Raw genomic sequence first — 17,237 nt, forward strand, 5'->3', positions numbered from 1 at the left:
CATTCAAAGATGACTCAATGCTCTGCGCCTCTGCTCTGGCGGGGGAGCTGGGATGCGGTGGCCTGTTCCATCCGCACGGCAGTGACGGTGCAGGGAAATGGTAGCGTCCTCCCCGTCAGCTGACAGTCTGCTGATCCCCGTTCCCTTAAACCCAAATCTGCCACAGGGAGTGCAGTGTTCCTGCTCTGATGCTCAGCTGGGTTGTGCTGCCATCCTCACATTAAAACTACTTCAATTCTGCTTATACCAGCGCACAACCACCACACGGAGGAGTTGTAGGGCAGCCCACGGGGTATGGTCTGTGGTATGATTCTACTATCCCACATCCTTTCCTTCCCTTGGGTGCTTCCAGGCTCTGAGTGAGTGCTGTGCTCCACAGAGTGACTGAGGGTGTGCCATGGCCGACAGACTGCTGTGCCTGCAGCGAAGCACATGCTCCAGGTGTGATACGGAGCACAGAGGACTGGACCCTCACCTGATGCACAGCAGTGTGGTCCAGCCTGGCCTGCTGTGTCTAGTAGCAGAGGAAGGCTGGCTTTGGTGTTAGGGCTCATTGAGAGATTGAGTTTAGTTTGCACAAAGAGAGAAATCATTAAATCAGGAGAAAAGATGAGCAGTGGGGTCTGAGGGTCTACACATGCACACACAAGCTGCTGATTTGTAATGAGTTATTCAGACAGATCTGCTTGCAGCTTCAGCCAGCACAACTGAGAGCTTGAGGGCTTCCCAGTGCTCACCCAGTCATGCCAACTCCTGCGTGGGTCTCCTCTCAACTTGTTTTCTCTGAAAAATGAGTTCTTCTTGCAACAAGTTGTTAAGAGGTGGCAGATGCCTGTGTGAAGGAGAAGAGTGCAGCCTTTCTTGTTCAGAGAAGTGCTATCTCATTAGGAGCCCCTCTCACCCATTTGTGACCATCAGGTCAATGCTTGCCAAGGTGTCACTTGTCCCTCTCAGGGCAGTGTACCATGTTTAGGGGGTGTGGGTGTTTTTAATGTCGCGTTGTGTCTTGTCCTAACTTGTGTGCTAACTTGAGTAGCAGTGAGCTACAGATGGGAGGAGGGGAGAGGGGATATCTGAGTGCATCATGTTTCACGAGGTTTGAACAATTTTCATTGATTTTCCACTGGATAAAACAGTCAAGGTCAGGCACTCAGGGATGGAGAGCTGCTCTGTAAATGAGGTCATGGCTCCAGGATGCAGCCTGCCACGCCGGATGGCAGCAGAGCACCACGCATCCTCTGCACCCAGCATGGCACAGGATAATTCCATCACCAGTTCCACAGTGAACTGGTTTCACTGGCAGCTTTTTTGAGCAGGACCTGGCAGTCCCTTTGCTGATGCCTCCAGCCACCATGATGTCCTGCACTGCAGTTACGCTGTGACCCTTCCCCACTCCTCCCTTGCTCCAAGAGAAGGGAGCTGCTTCTTGAACAGATCTGACGTTGTTTGTGATAACATAATGAGGCAAAAATGGCAGGAATGCCATTTCAGGAGGAATTGCGGGGTCCCCGCTTTCAGCCCAGATGTGAGACTGAGCTCTGGAGGCTGTTGGGCAGAGCCAGTCAGCCCATTGTACACCAGCTGGGAGACATCTCACTGCCATGTGCCTCAGTGAGGGCGCTGACAGCCCCTGCGCACGGTGACCCCGGCGTTCAGCAGCGTGGCAACGTGGGCAGCAGACATGGGGGGACCCACTGTGCACCTCGGCCCCGGGTTCTGCTGCAGCGACGTGGTTTGTCCCCTGGAGCGAGACTGGTGGAGACTGAGGGGATGCAGGATGAGAGGATGTAGGGATGTGGGATGTGGCATGCAGGGATGTGAGGATGTGGGGATGTGTGGATGAGGGATGCGGGATGCAGGATGTGTGGATGAGGGATGCGGGATGCGGGGATGAGTGGATGAGCGATGCGGGATGCGGGTGGTGCTGCGGGCGGCAGCTCTGCCGAGAGGGGCTGGGCTCGGCCGTTGCTCCGAGCCGGCACTGACCTCTAGTGGTACCGGCACCGGCGGCGGCGGCACCGGCGCAGGCAGCGGTACCGACAGCGGTACCGACAGCGGTAAGGACAGCGGTACCGACAGCGGTACCGACAGCGGTAAGGACAGCGGTACCGACAGCGGTACCGACAGCGGTAAGGACAGCGGTGCTGGCACCGGCACCAGCACGGGCAGTGCCCGTGCGGCCCTGTCGGTGTGGGTGGCACTGGAGCACGGTCCTGTCGGGCTGCAGCCCCGGTGCTGCCGGGGCTTCCTGCTGCGGCCGAGCTGACAGCCCGCAGCCGGTGCTGGGCAGGCGGGAGGGCCGGGGCGGGGGTCGCGGGGTGAGGTGTGCTGTGCACCGCGGGTAAGGTGTGCTGTGCACCGCGGGTAAGGTGTGCTGTGCACCGCGGGTGAGGTGTGCTGTGCACCGCGGGTGAGGTGTGCTGTGCACCGCGGGTGAGGTGTGCTGTGCACCCCGGGTGAGGTGTGCTGTGCACCGCGGGTGAGGTGTGCTGTGCATCGCGGGTGAGGTGTGCTGTGCACCGCGGGTGAGGTGTGCTGTGCACCGCGGGTGAGGTGTGCTGTGCACCGCGGGTGAGGTGTGCTGTGCACCCCGGGTGAGGTGTGCTGTGCACCGCGGGTGAGGTGTGCTGTGCACCGCGGGTGAGGTGTGCTGTGCACCCCGGGTGAGGTGTGCTGTGCACAGGGGGTGAGGTGTGCTGTGCACCGCGGGTGAGGTGTGCTGTGCACCCCGGGTGAGGTGTGCTGTGCACCGCGGGTGAGGTGTGCTGTGCACCGCGGCCTCGCTCTGCCCTCAGAGGCCTCTGAGTCTCGCTCCGACACTGAGGTCTGGTTGATCCCATCTTAGCCGAGATACCTGTCCCGGGAGGGCAGGTGAGGACGGCAGGGATCCTACACGGCGCCGCAGTCAGTGGGCAGAGACAGTCCCGGGCAGCACCTGGGGCTGGTCCTGCTCACGCATCCCTCCTTCCTGGGCTGCTGGAGGAGCTGAGGGATGGAGCTTCTGCCTGCGAGTCTGGATGTGGCCAAGGTCCTGCACTGGGTGAGCACAGATCCCCTCGGCGGTGACTGGTTCCTGGACCACACAGCTGATTCCCAACAGGAATCATCCTGTGTGCACTGGAGTTAAACCTGAATCCTGCACCCTTCTATGGACTATGGCTGACTATGGGAGTGCTTTGAGACCAGAGCTTCCCCCTCTCTACCCTGGAGTTAATTATTAGGGGGATTTTTGCATTTAATTTAAAAATGAGTTTAACTTCGCCTCAAATACTATTTTTCAGCCTAATTGAAACATAGTGTGTGTGTCTTCTAATTGCTTTGAAGAACCTAATAAGCGGCTCCGTAAAATCTAAAGGCTAAAAGCTGGAGGGTTTTAATAAATTTAACATTAGCTTAACATCTCCACGGGGACTGTAAAATATCTACTCATAAGGATATTTGCTTGAGCTAAGCCATGCAATTTATCCCTGCAGGTTAGCATGTATGTGATATGCGAACACTCCAATTTTTTATTTTTCTCATTATTTTAGAACTTTTTTCCAATTTTTCAAATATTTTAAAATAAAAGTTGTTTTTACTTTTAAATCTCTGAGGTCTGCAAAGATCTTTGTGCTGAAGCAGAGGTGGGTCAGCTCCTGGGCTCCAGAGGCAGGAGGGTGTTTCAAACTCCTCTCCTTCCTCCCCCCCTTCCCATCACTGCTCCCCTGCCCATGACCTCCTGAAGTGGGGTACAGGGGCTAGAGAGAGAAGCCAAGGCTAGGGTGAGGGTCAGTGAAGGTGCATCCATGGCTCTACCCTGCTGGGGGGCAGCGCAAGTGGTTGGAGTAGTGAGACCCCCTCAGTCATTCCCCCCTGCACACACATTCCTCTGTGTGAGGCCCAGCACAGCTCTGGGGCTCTGCAGAGCAGGGCCTTGCCAAGCAGTGAGCCCTGTGCTGCCTGGTCACCAAATATGATATACCAGTGATTTCTTGGCTACCATTTCAGCTGACACACCCAGCTGAGGGCCGAGGTGCTGTGCCCCTGTGGCAGAGCAGCTGCCAGCTGCCCATGCGGTGCGTGGACGTGGTCTGTCTGGGCAGGCTGTTCCCTCCAGCCTGGAGCCTGTAACTCATGGGAGGTGAGAGCCCCTCCAGAGGGCAGGTCACTGCCCAGATTCGGAAGACCCCCATCTGATTCCTTTTCTGTGGCCCAGGCAAAGCACCCTCTGCTGCCCAGCTGTGAGGAGGCACCAGCGCTCTTCAGATTCGTTTGGACCCAACAACAGCAGGACTCCAGAATTACCAATAATAGGTATTTATTTGAATAATTAATGCCATTTGGTTTAAATGAAGTTGTTGGATTATGAATCCTGGGTTTGCTGAGCTGTGAATTAAGTTCTCAAAGACCAGAAAAGTGAGGATTTAGTGCCAGAACACCACTTTTGAGAAACAGCTTTCAGTGTTATTTGAAGCTCCTTGAAGGAACATTGTGCTCCTGATTTACTTCTTGAGCCCCCCACAGCACCCAGGGGTTCCCAGGGGGAACCTCTGGCTCAGGGCTCCTTCTAATCTATGAGAGAATGGTTCTGCCAAGTGATTTGGGTGGGTACTCTCACGGCGAGCAAGAACTGTGACAGAACCAGGGGTGGGGTCCAGCCCCCAGATCGTGCAGGTGTGGCCCCCACTCACCCCTGTGCACTGGTTGTGAGGGGTGGAGTGGGTGGGGGGTTTGGGGAGGGCTGGGCTGGCATGGGCTCGTTTCAGGGTTTCTTTACCCCGGTGGCTGTTCCCGAGGTCCTTTGGGATGCTCGGCGCAGACTTGCTCTAAGCATCTGAACGGTTGGAAAACGAATGTTTCCCTGGAGCCCCGGATGGGATCCAGCCGGTCGGTGGGAGACTCCGGGGTCCGCAGAGGGGTACCGGGGGCGTTGTGTGCCCCTCCCGCCCCCACAGCCCTCCCGGCCGTCCGTCGGGGCTGCCCCGGTGGGGGACATTGCATAACGCTTTACATAACCGGGCAGCGAGGGGCGGCCCCCCCGCACCTGCCCGGGGCCGAGGGGCCCCCCCGTCCCGGGTCCCCCCGGGCGCCGGAGGGGGCGGGAGCGCAGGAGCCGCCGCAGCCGCTCAGCCCCGGGGCCGGTGCTGAGGAGCCGCCGCCGGCTCCGAGCGGGGTCTGCAGGCCCCCCCGCCCGGCGGGACCCCCGGGATGGCCTCTGGCAAAGCGGCAGGAGAGCGGCGGTGGGAGCTGGTGCGCTGGTGAGTGCGGCGGGGGGGACTCGGAAGGGGGAGAGCGGGAGGGGCTCAGTTCGTGAGGGGGTTTGGGCTTTAGCGTGGGGGGCGCTCCCAGCCCACGTTACGGGAGAGGAGAGGAGGGGAGCCCTCGCGGGGGAGCCCCGAGTGGGGTTGGAGGGACACGGGAGCTCGCCCCGGATCGCGGGCGCTGCAAGGGGCGCCGCGTGGTCCCGGCTGTCGGGGGGTGTCCCGGCGCGGGGGTTCCCGGCGGGGCGGCTGCTCCAGCTGGGGGGGACACGCTGGCGTGCAGGGAGAGGGTGGATCCGTGCTTGGAGGGGGATTGCTGGCATTTGGGCTCCTGTAGAGGCAGAAGAGTCGGATCCCAAAGACTTCCTGCACCCGGAAAGGTCCCTGCCCGCGCAGAAGGAAGCGTGGGAGCGGCAGCGTGCCGGGGATGCCGGGGTCCCCCCACCCGGGGGGAGTCCCCGGGACACGCGTGGGGTGCTGGGGCTGCTCTGAGCTCTGGCGTGCAGGGATGGGGCTGGGAACAGGGCGCTGGCCGTGCCCGGAGCAACCGGGACGGGCTGACATTGGGAACAAGCTTTCTCTGTGTTCTTTTATGTTGAATTGTGCAGTTTGTGACGTCCGAAGCTTGTGACTTTTGAGCAGGGCGCTGCGGCGATGCCAAGCTGTGGCTGGGTGACTCCGCGGGGACACTGATGGAAGCTCCGGGATGGGGCCCAGGCTGGTCCCGGCAGCTCCCGGGCGGGATCAGAGCCTGAGCCAGGCCGGGGCTGGGTACCGGAGCCCCAGCTGTGGGCGGGAGCCCCGCAATCCCGGGCGAGTAGCCACAGTGGGAGTCACTGAAGCTTTTTTGTTTTTTTCCTCTCCCTCCCTCCCCTTGCAGACAAGGACACTTTTTTCTTTGCACACTTAGACACAAACTGTTACAGCGGCTGCTTGGGCTGGCTGTTCTGCATCTCCACTGCCTCACCCCTCACTTCCCAAAGGACACCCTGGCTTCCCTGACTCTGCTCTGTGCAGGGTTATCGTATATCAGGGCTGCAGGGAGCACTGGGACTGCACCATGCTTGGTTGCTTTTACCAAGAAGATTGGCAGGTCACTCTGTGCTTGGCATGCTCAAGAAGCCCTTCCTTTAGCTGCAGCAGGAGGTCCAGGATCCTGCACCCCCTGCTCCACAGGACCCTCTAGTGCTGGGCTGGGCAGGGTGGGTTCAGGCGGGTGGCAGAGCCCAGCAGCAGAGAGCAGCTCATCAGGGCTGCGTGGAGCTCATGGCACTGAGGTGCATCCCCTTTGCCCCATCAAAGCAACGTGGCCAGATACTTGTAGTTAATGTTGGCAATGAACCTCCTGGAGCATCCACACACAGAGGAGGGGACATGAGCTCACCCCAGCCCTGGCTGAGGTTCATGGGCACTGCAGCTGTGTGTGTGTGAGTCTTCAGCCAGTACCATAGGGGCTTTAAATTATTAATGGCTTGCTGATGAAATTTCATGTTCAGAGCAGGGTGTGTGAAGTGCAGCTGGCTGCTGGGATGGAGGCAGGCAGCAGGATTTTATTCTAAAAGATGAGAACAACTGTGGTTACCAGGCTTTTGCTCACTTGACAGAGAATCCGTATTTCTTTAATTGAATTCATAATCATCGATTCATCACTTGAATATTACTCAATAAGCCTCAACATCTGGCCTGACATTTGAAATGATGCTAGAAATGCATTATCTTGGCCTCAAAGCTAGTGATAGCCTAGGGACAGGGCTGGTGTTGGGGGGGAGGTGGGTGGGTACTGGGGGCAGGCTGTGCCCCAGGGTGACAGTGCTGTACCTCTGCCCCCCGGGCCTTTACAGAGGAGTATCCTGTGCTACGTTGGAAATGTTTGCTCTTTGCTTTTTTGCACGTGGCAATTATGTGTGCTCATGGGCCTGGCCCAGGGGTTCCATATTGGTTGGGGGCTGTACAGGGGCTACAGCTGGCAGTGGCCCCACAGATGCCCATCTGGAGGGTGCAGGGACCCCCTCTCTGGGGGTCACCCTCAAGGAATGCCCTGTCCCAGCCATGGCCACATGCCCGTGGGAGGGTTGCTGATGGGCAGTGGAAGACAGGGAGGGTGCAGGGATGCAGGCAGAGAGTCTGTAATGTCATTTTCTGCTTCCACTAAAGAACATGGTGGTGGACTCGCAGCTCTGAGTGGCACTGCCGAGCCAGCCACTCCCTGTGTCCTGCCTCTCCCTCCCCGCAATCCAGCACTAATGAATATTTCAGTCTCTCTGGATGTTATTTTTAGGTACGTGCGAGAAGGCCGCTTTCGCATCGAGGAGAGGACACTGACGGCTTTCCAGTGGCTCTACTCACCCCACCAGCACCGCATCGTCAGCCGGGCAGACCTGGGCTCCCCCAGCAGGTAAGGGGGGCCAGTGGGTGCAGGGCTGGGGGGAGCACGGGCACATCACCTGCCAGTGCCGCTTGCTCTGTCACAAGCCCTCGTGGTTTTGACACGGGCCACCTAAGCCCAGCCTGTCTGGGAGCCCTGGGACACCTGAACATCTTGGGTTTTGCTTTAAAATGAAGTTCCAGGTGCAGTAGCTGTACCAGGAGCTGCAAACACCGTTATGTGCCATTAGGTTTAAAGCAGTGGAAGGGAATTACTGCCTGTCCACTCAAACTTTGCTTTTAAACTCCCCATGCTTTTGGTCAAGCAAAAACCTGTTGAGGATTCACTTTATGCATGCAGCACACTTAATATTTACTTAAAAACCAGTTGGGAGCCAGGGCCCAGCCATCAGTGATCACTGGAAAATATACGTTCTGATATTCCGATTTTGTTCAGTGCTTAAATTCTCCCCTTGGGAGCTGCATCCCAGGCATATGCCGTGGCTCTCCCTGCTGATGCATATGCATCGCTGTCTGTTCCCATCCTGTGTTTGATGATAAAACACCATTAACATAAAAGCCTCATGGGCCTCCAGACACAGAGAGCGCCGCGTCTGTTCTCTGGCCTGCGAAGAGCTCTGGAACATGCTGAGTCCCCGGGTGGCTGCCGCACTAAAAGCTTTTCCCTCTCCATTTCAACAGCAGTTTTGCTCCAAGAGCCCTTAAAGCCCTGAAGTATTTATCTGCCCAGAATCACATGGACAAGAACAACAGTGGGAAGGTGTCTGCAGAGGGAGGGGGTGCCCAAAAGGCTCAGCTTTCCCAGGGTAGGAAGGGCTGTGGGTGCTCCTCCTGCAGGGCAAGGCGTCTCTGGGGGTGCAGAGACCCTGGAGCAGGGTGGAGAGGGAGGGAGGTGACATCCATACCTGGAAGAGACTTCTAGGAGTGTAAGGGCCTGCTGTTCTCGGCAGGAGCCATGGCATACATGCCTGCTGCTGCCAGCTGCTTCCCGTGACGGTAATTCCGCTGTCTGCCGCTGGAGAGGCTTTCTAGAAACTGACTGTGCTGGTTATTGATTTTAACTAATTTTTGCAAATTGCTGTCAGAGACTGGGTTAACCTCACCCCTGATGCACGTGTATCATTTGGCATGTGCAACTGAAATGCGTGTAACATCATTTATAATTAATGTTAAGTGCTCTTGCGGTTAATTTCACTAGATTAATTTGATTTCCCGATGGGGTTAATTTTAGTGGATTCTTTTGATTTCCCAGAGAGATGGGAAGTTACCCGGAGCAGTCTGGAGTCTGTGGGTCACCAGCGACCAGTTATGAGCAGCATCTGTCTTATGGGGATAAAATGTTTACTCAGACTGGGGCCGTCGCCCAGGGCAGCCCAAAAGCAAACTCTGGCTCGGCAGGTCCCGGGTTTGCCAGGCTCTGGCTGTGCCAGCAGGCAGGACAGTGGCCGCGGGGCACTGCTGGCCCTGCTGGGGCACAGAGCTGTTGTGAGCCGAGCCGGGCCGCCTGCGCCAGCTTCTGCTCCTTGGGATGGGAGTGAGGAGGGACCCACGTCGAGGACGCGTTGCTGCCTTTGAGCCCCTGCAGACAGGGCAGGGCAGGGCAGGGCAGGGGGGCAGGAGTCGGCTCTGCCCCCGCAGCCTCAGTGCCCGCGCACGCTGCGGGATCCCGGGGCCGCGGCGGCGGGCGGGGAGCGCGCACGGCTCCGCCTGGCACGGCCCGGCTCCGCACGGCTCCGCACCGCCCCACCCGGCACCGCCCCGCACCGCCCCACCCGGCACCGCCCCGCACCGCCCCGCGCGGGGCCGGCTCCGCCACCGCGGCGGGATCCGCAGGCGGGAGCGGCAGGGACGGTGCGGGGCTGCGGCTCCATCCCGGTACGTACGTGTTCGCGGGGGGCACGCGGGAGCCCGGGGGTCTCGGCGGAGCGCGGGCAGACCCGCAGCGGAGCTGCCCCACGGCTCTCGGCTTCTCCGGCTGCGTTCGGAGCCGCGATGGCTGTGCGGGGGCTTGGGGCCGGGGCCGGCATCGGGACCCAGAACCCGGGGCTGTTCGGGGGCTTGGGGCCGGGGACTGGGAGCGGGACCCGTGTGTGGGGTGACGGCGAGGTGGCTACCGGCGCTGCCCTTAAATATTGACCGTTCAAGGAGGAGTCATCCACCGGTCCGTGCGGGGCTCTGCCCGCTGTCCCCGGGAACAGCACTGGTGGGGCTCGGTGGGGCGCGGGGGGCTCGGTCCTGCCCCCCCCGGGCACCTCCTTGGCTGGGGAGCCCCAGGTGTTCACACAGAAAAGGGCCGTCTGAGCCTCCCTGCGCACCCCACGCCAGTCTACTGGGATGACCCTCCCCGTCGCTGTCCCTGAGCGAGGCTGCAGCTCATCCCTGCCGGGGAAGCAGAGCAATGTCTGCTCACCAGGCTGAGCATTTCCCTTCAACCTTCTCATCCCCGAGGGCAGAGCACCGGTGTTCCCCGTGTGGAGCTCCACGGAGCCTGTGAGGGCTGTGTGAGATGTCGCCTGCATCCCTGGTGAATGCAGGGTGTGAGATGGATCCTGCCAGGTGCTGGTGTCTTCTGCATGCTCCAGGCTCTGCTGTTTTATTTAAGACTGCTTGTTGTTTTAGTAGCAGAAGGGACATAATATCTGTCCACACGGCACGACTTATTGAGGGTTGGAGTCATGCCAAAGAGTCTAAATTCAGATCCAACATGCATCGTGATTGCAGGCAGCAGGCTCGCGCTCGCACACACCACGTTTCGCAGATACTGCATTCTCCCTCTGTTGCTGGTTCCTCCCACAGGGGATGATAACCACAGCAACAAAACTGCCTTTTTCTTTGCTTGTTTGTTTTATCATCCTTCCCTCTCTTCATCCCTAAGCATATCTGTATGGTGGCAGAGTTCTGGGGGCTGCTTGAAGGGTCCCTGTCCTGCTGCTGCCTGTTGTGTACCTGGTCAGATGCTCTGTGTGTTGTTAGCGGCTGCTGTGGAAACAGGAACAGGACTTCAGCAGCAACAGGAGCAGAGACATTTTTTCCAGGAGCTAAAAACAGCTCATTCTCTCCAGACCTCTTTGCAACCTCATGGGGGTAGATGAATCCCTGCTTCAAGTTAACATCTGTCTCCAAGTTGGATGCCAAAACAGAAAGACTGTGTCTTGGCTCTGATTTGAATCTAGCCTGGCTCTTGCAAAAACGACCCAAAATGGTGGAAAAAATATAGGTGATGTTGACAAGAGGTACCGGGATTTGGAAAAGCTCAAGTCCAAGCCCTGTGTGCCTTGTTTGCAACATTCAGAGGGAACCATGTGTTTGGCCTTGAACCCGAGCCCCGGCTGCTGAGGTCTGACCCTGCACCAGCACAGCTTGGCCTCAGGCAGCTGCAGCATCCCTGCCTGTTGCCAAGGCTGGGGTGCATGGCAGGGGTGGCTGGAGGAGCAGCCCCTGGCAGAAGAAGGTGTGAGGGTACACAGCAGGTCAGTGAGCCCAGTGCCCTGCTGCTGCAGGCACCATAGCATCACAGAATGGTTTGGGTCGAAGGGACCTTAAAGAGCATCCAGTTCTAACCCCCCTGCCATGGACAGGGACATCTTCCACTAGATTTTGCTGTTTCGTGTAATGTCTTCACAAACATGCTAAGCCTCAGTTAAGTTTTTGGGGTTTTTTTGTTCCTTTACTTCTGTTATTAGGAAACTGTTCCAGAGACTGTTTGTATTGAAGATTAGAAACCTCCTAATTTCTAGTCAAAGCTTGTTCAGGACTCTCTCATTCCCATGCTTTCCTCCCGCCCCCGTGTTTTTCCAGCCCTGATTTTTAGTTTAAGCTGTTCTTTTTCTGTCTCTCCATAATTTCTTCATTGGCTGCAGTCACCCTCCCCCACTCCACCCTGCCCCCGTATTTGTCGTGCGAATTGGGCCAAATGCTCCCTGGTTCCCGGTGCTGCTGCCAGTGCCAGCCTGCCACCGGGAATGCGGTGGTTGCCCAAAGCATCCTTCCTCGGCCCGGGCAAGCAGGCGATGAGCTCCCCCTGCAGTGGGGACCCTGGGCTGTGGTGTGGGATGCGCAGTGGATGTGCAGGTAGCCATGGTGACAGTGCCCGGGGACGTGGCAGCTGCTGGCCTGCCTGCAGCAGGGATGCCCCTGGCACAGCGGTGGGAGCAGCGATGCCTGCCCTGTCTCTGGATCATCCTGAGCAAGGCACCCATAGGGAGGCACAGAGCAACCTTCCTGCTGGATACTGGGGAGGCACAGTGCATGTGGATGCATCTGCTGCTCTCCCGAAGCATCCTCCCTTGGGCTCCACTTGCTTAGGGAGTGGATGGCTGGAAGAGGTGGGGAAAACAGGCACAGAAAATTTGTGTGCTTGAACAGGCTTTTCCTAGATAGAGCCTCTCCAGAGAATTTCATGCCCTCACTGGCAAGGGAGGGCTCTAAAATGGGTGGACTTGAGAAAACAAATGACTCTGTATGTTAAATTCACAATGGGCAGAGAAGAATTCAATGAGCCTGTATGATGAGTTTCTACATGTGGGGCTGTGATGAGGCACAATCTGTGTCCCTCTGCAGCAAAGAGCTGGGTCATGTGATGCTGAGAGAAACCAGCAGGGTTTTGGGGGGCACAGGCCAGTGCTGGGGTGGGGCTCAGCTGGCACCTGTTGCTTTCCTGGGTTCCCCTCCTTCGTGCTGTGGTCCCCAGTGTGGTGGGACCTCCTCTGTACTGGGTGCTCCCCAGGCTGCTGGGAATGCTGGTGGTGCCACACCTGGGTGGGTGTACCCTCTGTACCACTGTCTGAGAAGTGGTGTTTTTCAGGTTGAGTGGTGGCTTCCTCCAGGATTTGTTTTTCAGCTGTTTCCATAGAACTGAGCAGGAGGGATCAGATCACTTTGGACGTAGGGATGAGTCCATGAGATGTCAGTGGTTCCTCAAGAATGTGGAAGAGGAGCTGGAGTGTGGTTTGCAGTGTGGGCTGTGCACAACCTTGGTCTCAGGAAGGTCTATCTAGCAGCTGTCCTCGGCTTTCCTGTCCTTCAACTGAAGCTCTCCTCTTGGGTGGCACACAGTGTCCCCTCCCAAGCGTGGTGGCTGAGGGAGCCCTGTGATGGCCAGTGAGTGCTGCTGACCTGATGCTGTTGAGTGGCAAAGAGCCACCTCTGAGAGCAAGCTGGGAAGCTGCATTTAAGACATTGAGTTATTCTTTTCACTTTAGCAGCACCATAAAGGGGAGAAAATAGCATTAAAAATATTCCATGGACTGAGTCAGAGTTAATTTGGACACTGTTCTCCTTTGCTCTGATGATGTGCACAACGTGTTCTTCCTGCCAGGACAAAATCTAATATTTCTGGGTGCCCACAACCTTCCTCAGAGTCATAATAGCAAGCTGAATGCCCTCAAAGTGCCGCAGGTGATATTAAAGCACTAATGATGAAATCAGTCTCTTAGCCCAGTAACAAAAAGGATTATGCTGCCCTTCCTGGGCACCATCCTGCTCTGAGGTGTTACCAGCAGTGTGGCAGCCCATACCCAGTGTTCCCAGTGGGCTGAGGCTGTTCACTGGGTTGGGTCAGAGTGATGGGATCCTGGTTCTGGCAGAGGTCCCTGAGAGATGTTAATTTAGACTGAGGTAGATGGTACTGAGGAGCTGTCCTCCCCCAGGGCTTTTGTTCCCTAATTTTGGCTGCTCGGTTATGATTTGGCCGTGCCTGCTCCGAAAGGGGGAAGGGTTGTTTTCCCTTTTGTTTTTGAGCCCAACAGTGTGAAATACCTCGGGGGGAAGAGGGGAAGTGAGAAAATGTCATTGCAGAGACTATTTCTGGATGCACTCCCATGCAGGAGGGGTGGTGCTGGGCAGGTGGTGCTGTGGTACCCAGGAGCAAGGGATGATGTGGTTCCTGGGAGCAAGGGAGACTGGTGGCCTTGGAGGAGCTGGGGTTGGGTTCTTGGTGTATTTTTAACCTTTGCCTGGTACAAATGTAGTTTATCACCTGTATCTGTGGTGGCTGACATGGCCCTGGGGGGCTGCCAGAGATGTGGGGATGGGGAGCAGGCTTCCACCCTTCCCTGGGCACTGGTGTGGGGTGAGGTGGGTTTCTGTGGGGGCTGCCCCACACTCTCTTGGGCAGCAGGAAAGGGAGATGTGTTCCTATGGCCGTGCCAAGGTCCTGCCCTCCTGTGCTCCAAAATCCTGGGAGAGGTGTGTGATTACTCTGTAATTTAGCACAGATGAGACGAGAAAGAGCTGTTGGAGTGATTCTGACCTGCTGACTGTTGTGACCTCCTAGCAAAGGGGAGTTGGGCCCTGCCTTGCTGTGTGTGTCCCCGTCACCTTCCCTGCTTCCATGTCACCTCCAGCAGCCACGAGTTCACACGGGGCTGAAGTGGCAGAACAAGATGTAGTAGCTGGTGCTGATGGTGCTGCAAGGGGAAAGGTCTAAATGGAGAGCTGGCTGTTTCTCTGTGACTCTCCAAGTTGTTCCCGATGTAGTGCCAGCTAAGGTCAGAGCTTCCCACAGCTGCTGTCACTCCCTGTCCCACACCTCTGTGTGCAGGGCTGCACTGAAGAGGATGTGTTGGGTGTTATTCCCTTGTGTGACAGAGCCTGACTGTGCAGGAAGCTCCCTGCTTTTATTTTCAGGCATTTTAATTGTGAGCAGCTCAGTAGAGCTGGGCAGAAATCAGCTGGGTTGAGTGTAAGGAATATGAGACCTGGGGGAAGATGAAGCGAGAGAATAACGTCACACAGTGCTGTTGATGCAGAGCTTTGACAAGGATCATGCAGGCCAGGAGCAAACGTGCTCCAAGCAAATGTCTGTTCCAGATGCTTCGTGGTACCTGAATTATGGCTGCAAAGCCTGCAGCCTGGTTTTTTTTTTTTTTTTTTTTTTTTTTAATAATGTCCTTAAGAGCTCTAAAATGCAAAGAATTTCCATCCTTTCATCCCTTTAAGGCTGTGGGCAGAAAAGTAGGAGTTGAAATAGCTAGATTTCAATCCAAGTTTTTTCCCTGGAGTTGAGTGATTTCTCTCTCCAACTCCCTATACTGTGTCCCCCCCCACCCCTCCGCCCCTTTCTTTCACACATCAGACAAAATGCAAATGTCTCTCAATTTACAGCTTTTGGGTGCTTGGATGAGAGCATTGGGCTACAGCTGCCTTAGTCCCCGGAGCCAGCACTGCCTGGAGTGTCGGGCTGAGGGGATGCTGTTTGTCTGCACCAGACCTTGGTTTGGATCACCAGGGTGGGAGGTGAGTGTTCTGTAGCTGATCTGGTCAGACCTTGGCAGCCAGAGGCTGTCACTGGCCTTTGAGCTGCTGCAGCTTTGGGACGTGAGCTCTGGGCCCCTGGGTCCCGTGGGCACAGGGGATGATGTGCAGGTGAGCAGGTCCCCCCTCCTGGCTGCGGTGCCAGGCTGCACTCCAGGGTCACTCTGTGGCCTCAGGAAAGCTCCCCCTGCCCCTTGATTGCCGAGGGGTGCTCAGGGTTCCCACCCTTCCTTTTTGACTGGTGGAGGTGACCCCCCAGTGTAGCCCAGCCCTGAGTGGGTGCAGGCGGGCACTCTTGGCTGGTTTGGGGAAGTGGAAGTTGTGGGGACACCTGGGCACCATGCCCACCCCTGGAGCTTGGCTCATCTCCCCACAGCTCTGCTGTGACCCGCAATGCCCAAAGCCTGGTGCAGGGAACAGTTTCTGTTTTCTTGGGATTTGAGATGGATGGGAGCTCATACCCAGCTAGAGGTCAGCATTTCCATTTCCATGGGATTTCTGAAGCCTGGCTGTTAAAGGATGCGGGGGTTTGTGTGGTGGTCAGGCTGTAGATGCCACTTCAGCTTTACAGAGCTGCTGGAGAACCAGAGGAAGGAACATGTGTGCTGCAGGCAGCTGTGTGGGAGCTGGTGGGAGATGGCTCGCTGGGCTCTAGGGCAGTGGGATCTGTTTGCCATGAGAGATGAGATGATGGGGGTTTTTGCTTACTGAGGTTTGATGCCTTTAGTAGGATGTCCCTGGAGGGGCACTGGAGGGGCAGGTGTAGGTTCCCCTACCAGGGAGCCAGCCTTGTGCCGTGACTGCAGCCCTGCCATTTCAGGGACAGAGGAAGAGGCAGACCATGGTGCTGCCACCAGGACCCTCTGGATTGGGCCTTGGTGGCTGGGGCAGCCCAGGGCATGACATCTGTGGGCGACACATGTCCACGGCTCAGCCCCGGTGCCCACACAGCAGCTCCTGCCATTAGGAGAAATACAATATTTGCAGTGAGGTTGCGAAAAGCCTGTGGCCACGGAAAGGAGAGGAAATGACTTTTTTGTGGTGTTGGTGTGTGCATGTGTGCATGCGCTGCTGTGCTGGGGGCGGCTGGCCAGGAGGTGCCGGGGTCCCCCCGCCCCAGCACAGCTCCCGCACAGCAGAAGTGCCGCTGTGGCTGTGCCCTGCAGGGTTGGCACACGAGTGCCACTGCCCCATAACCACTGCCCCGTGGCCGCAGCACGGAGCCACCACCATGTTCCAGAGGAAGCGCAGCGTCTCCTTCGGTGGCTACGGCTGGTGAGTGCCTTCCCTCTCCCTCCCCGCCTCACTTCTGGGAGCCATGTGAGGAGCTTTTCTTCCCTCTGAGGCTTCGAAGGAGGAAGCACCACGCGCTGCAGTACGTGGTGGCTCTGCCCTCATAGCAGAGCCTTTCCCACAACCCAGTGCCAACAGGAGTGTGGGTGTTGGGAAGGACCTTCTTCCCTCTGTGCCCGCGGGAAGCCCAGCACAGCTTCAACCCAGCAAAGCCTCGGGAGCGCCAGACAGGGAGGAGACCTCCCTGGGACCTCATGGGGGGCTCCTGTGGGCACGTCACCTGCAAGAGCTTCTATGCCCCTGCACCTTTCTCTTGCTGCTCTGTCTGTCCTCAGCAGAGCACCACGGCTCTCACCTGCACCCTGAGTTCAGTGGGCCTGTTTGCTCCTGTCCCTTCCCTCCAAGAGGTGTTGATCTGTAGGGAAATAGTTAAGAAAATGCAGTGTTCTCCCTCTGCCCTCTCTCCAGGTCCCCTCTCCGAGGTGTTTTATGCCCATTCCAGGTCTGTGCTGTGTGACTGTGATCAGGCCCAGTCAGTGACACTGTAATGGTGTTGGTGTTTGGGGCAGAAGGTTGCTCTGCCCCCTCTCTGTTCTGCAACAGCTGTAGGGACCAGGACTGGGCAATGGCAGCTCCAAGGCTTTGACGGAAAATGTGGTGCTGTGGGCTTGGAGCTGCTTGAGACCAGCTGGGGGAAATGCTGAGTAACTGTGAGGGCTGTGGGGGGCAGCCAGCACACCGAGGCTTTGGGCAGAGTCCCCTGGGACGGAGCACATGCCTCGCTGAAACCAAGTGAGCTGCCTTGGCTGGATTTTGGGTTTTTTACATACAGAGGGGAAGGGAGCACTTGGATAAACTTCTGTACAAATAAGTTTTGTGAAATGTGGGCTCATTTTTTGGTGGACAAATCGCAGCTCTTGGACAGCTCTGCCCCACAGTCTCTGTGGGGGCAGTGGCTCTGGGGCTCTGAGTGCACTGGGGGCATCCCGGGGGCATCCTGGGAGCTTCCACTGCGGTGGAGCTGAGCCGTGAGCCCCCCTTGGCAGAGGTGTTCAGGGGCCAACT

General features: G+C 57.3%; 1 protein-coding gene across 12 annotated transcripts in view; it reads left to right on the plus strand.

The window, feature by feature from the left end:
* The first annotated feature begins 1,997 nt into the window (after window positions 1-1,997).
* Window positions 1,998-17,237, plus strand: part of RAP1GAP2 (RAP1 GTPase activating protein 2) — a 60,483-nt gene continuing 45,243 nt past the window's right edge. For 6 of the 12 annotated variants that reach the window (XR_007908010.1, XR_007908011.1, XM_051809171.1 and 3 more), the window contains exon 1: window positions 7,350-7,635. Coding sequence is in view for 8 of the 12 variants with exons in the window: in XM_051809171.1 (XP_051665131.1) it covers window positions 7,370-7,635 (266 nt within the window). In the remaining 4 variants the exon portion in view is untranslated. Of the gene's footprint in view, window positions 2,058-5,096; window positions 5,238-7,349; window positions 7,636-9,419; window positions 9,505-15,927; window positions 16,155-17,237 lie in introns of those variants that run through there. The other 6 variants (XM_051809177.1, XM_051809188.1, XM_051809175.1 and 3 more) reach the window with 4 other exon arrangements.

This window comes from Manacus candei, unplaced genomic scaffold, assembly GCF_025592945.1.
Source record: "Manacus candei isolate 608988 ecotype Guabito, Panama unplaced genomic scaffold, ASM2559294v1 h1tg000076l, whole genome shotgun sequence".
In the NCBI taxonomy this organism is placed as follows: domain Eukaryota; kingdom Metazoa; phylum Chordata; class Aves; order Passeriformes; family Pipridae; genus Manacus; species Manacus candei.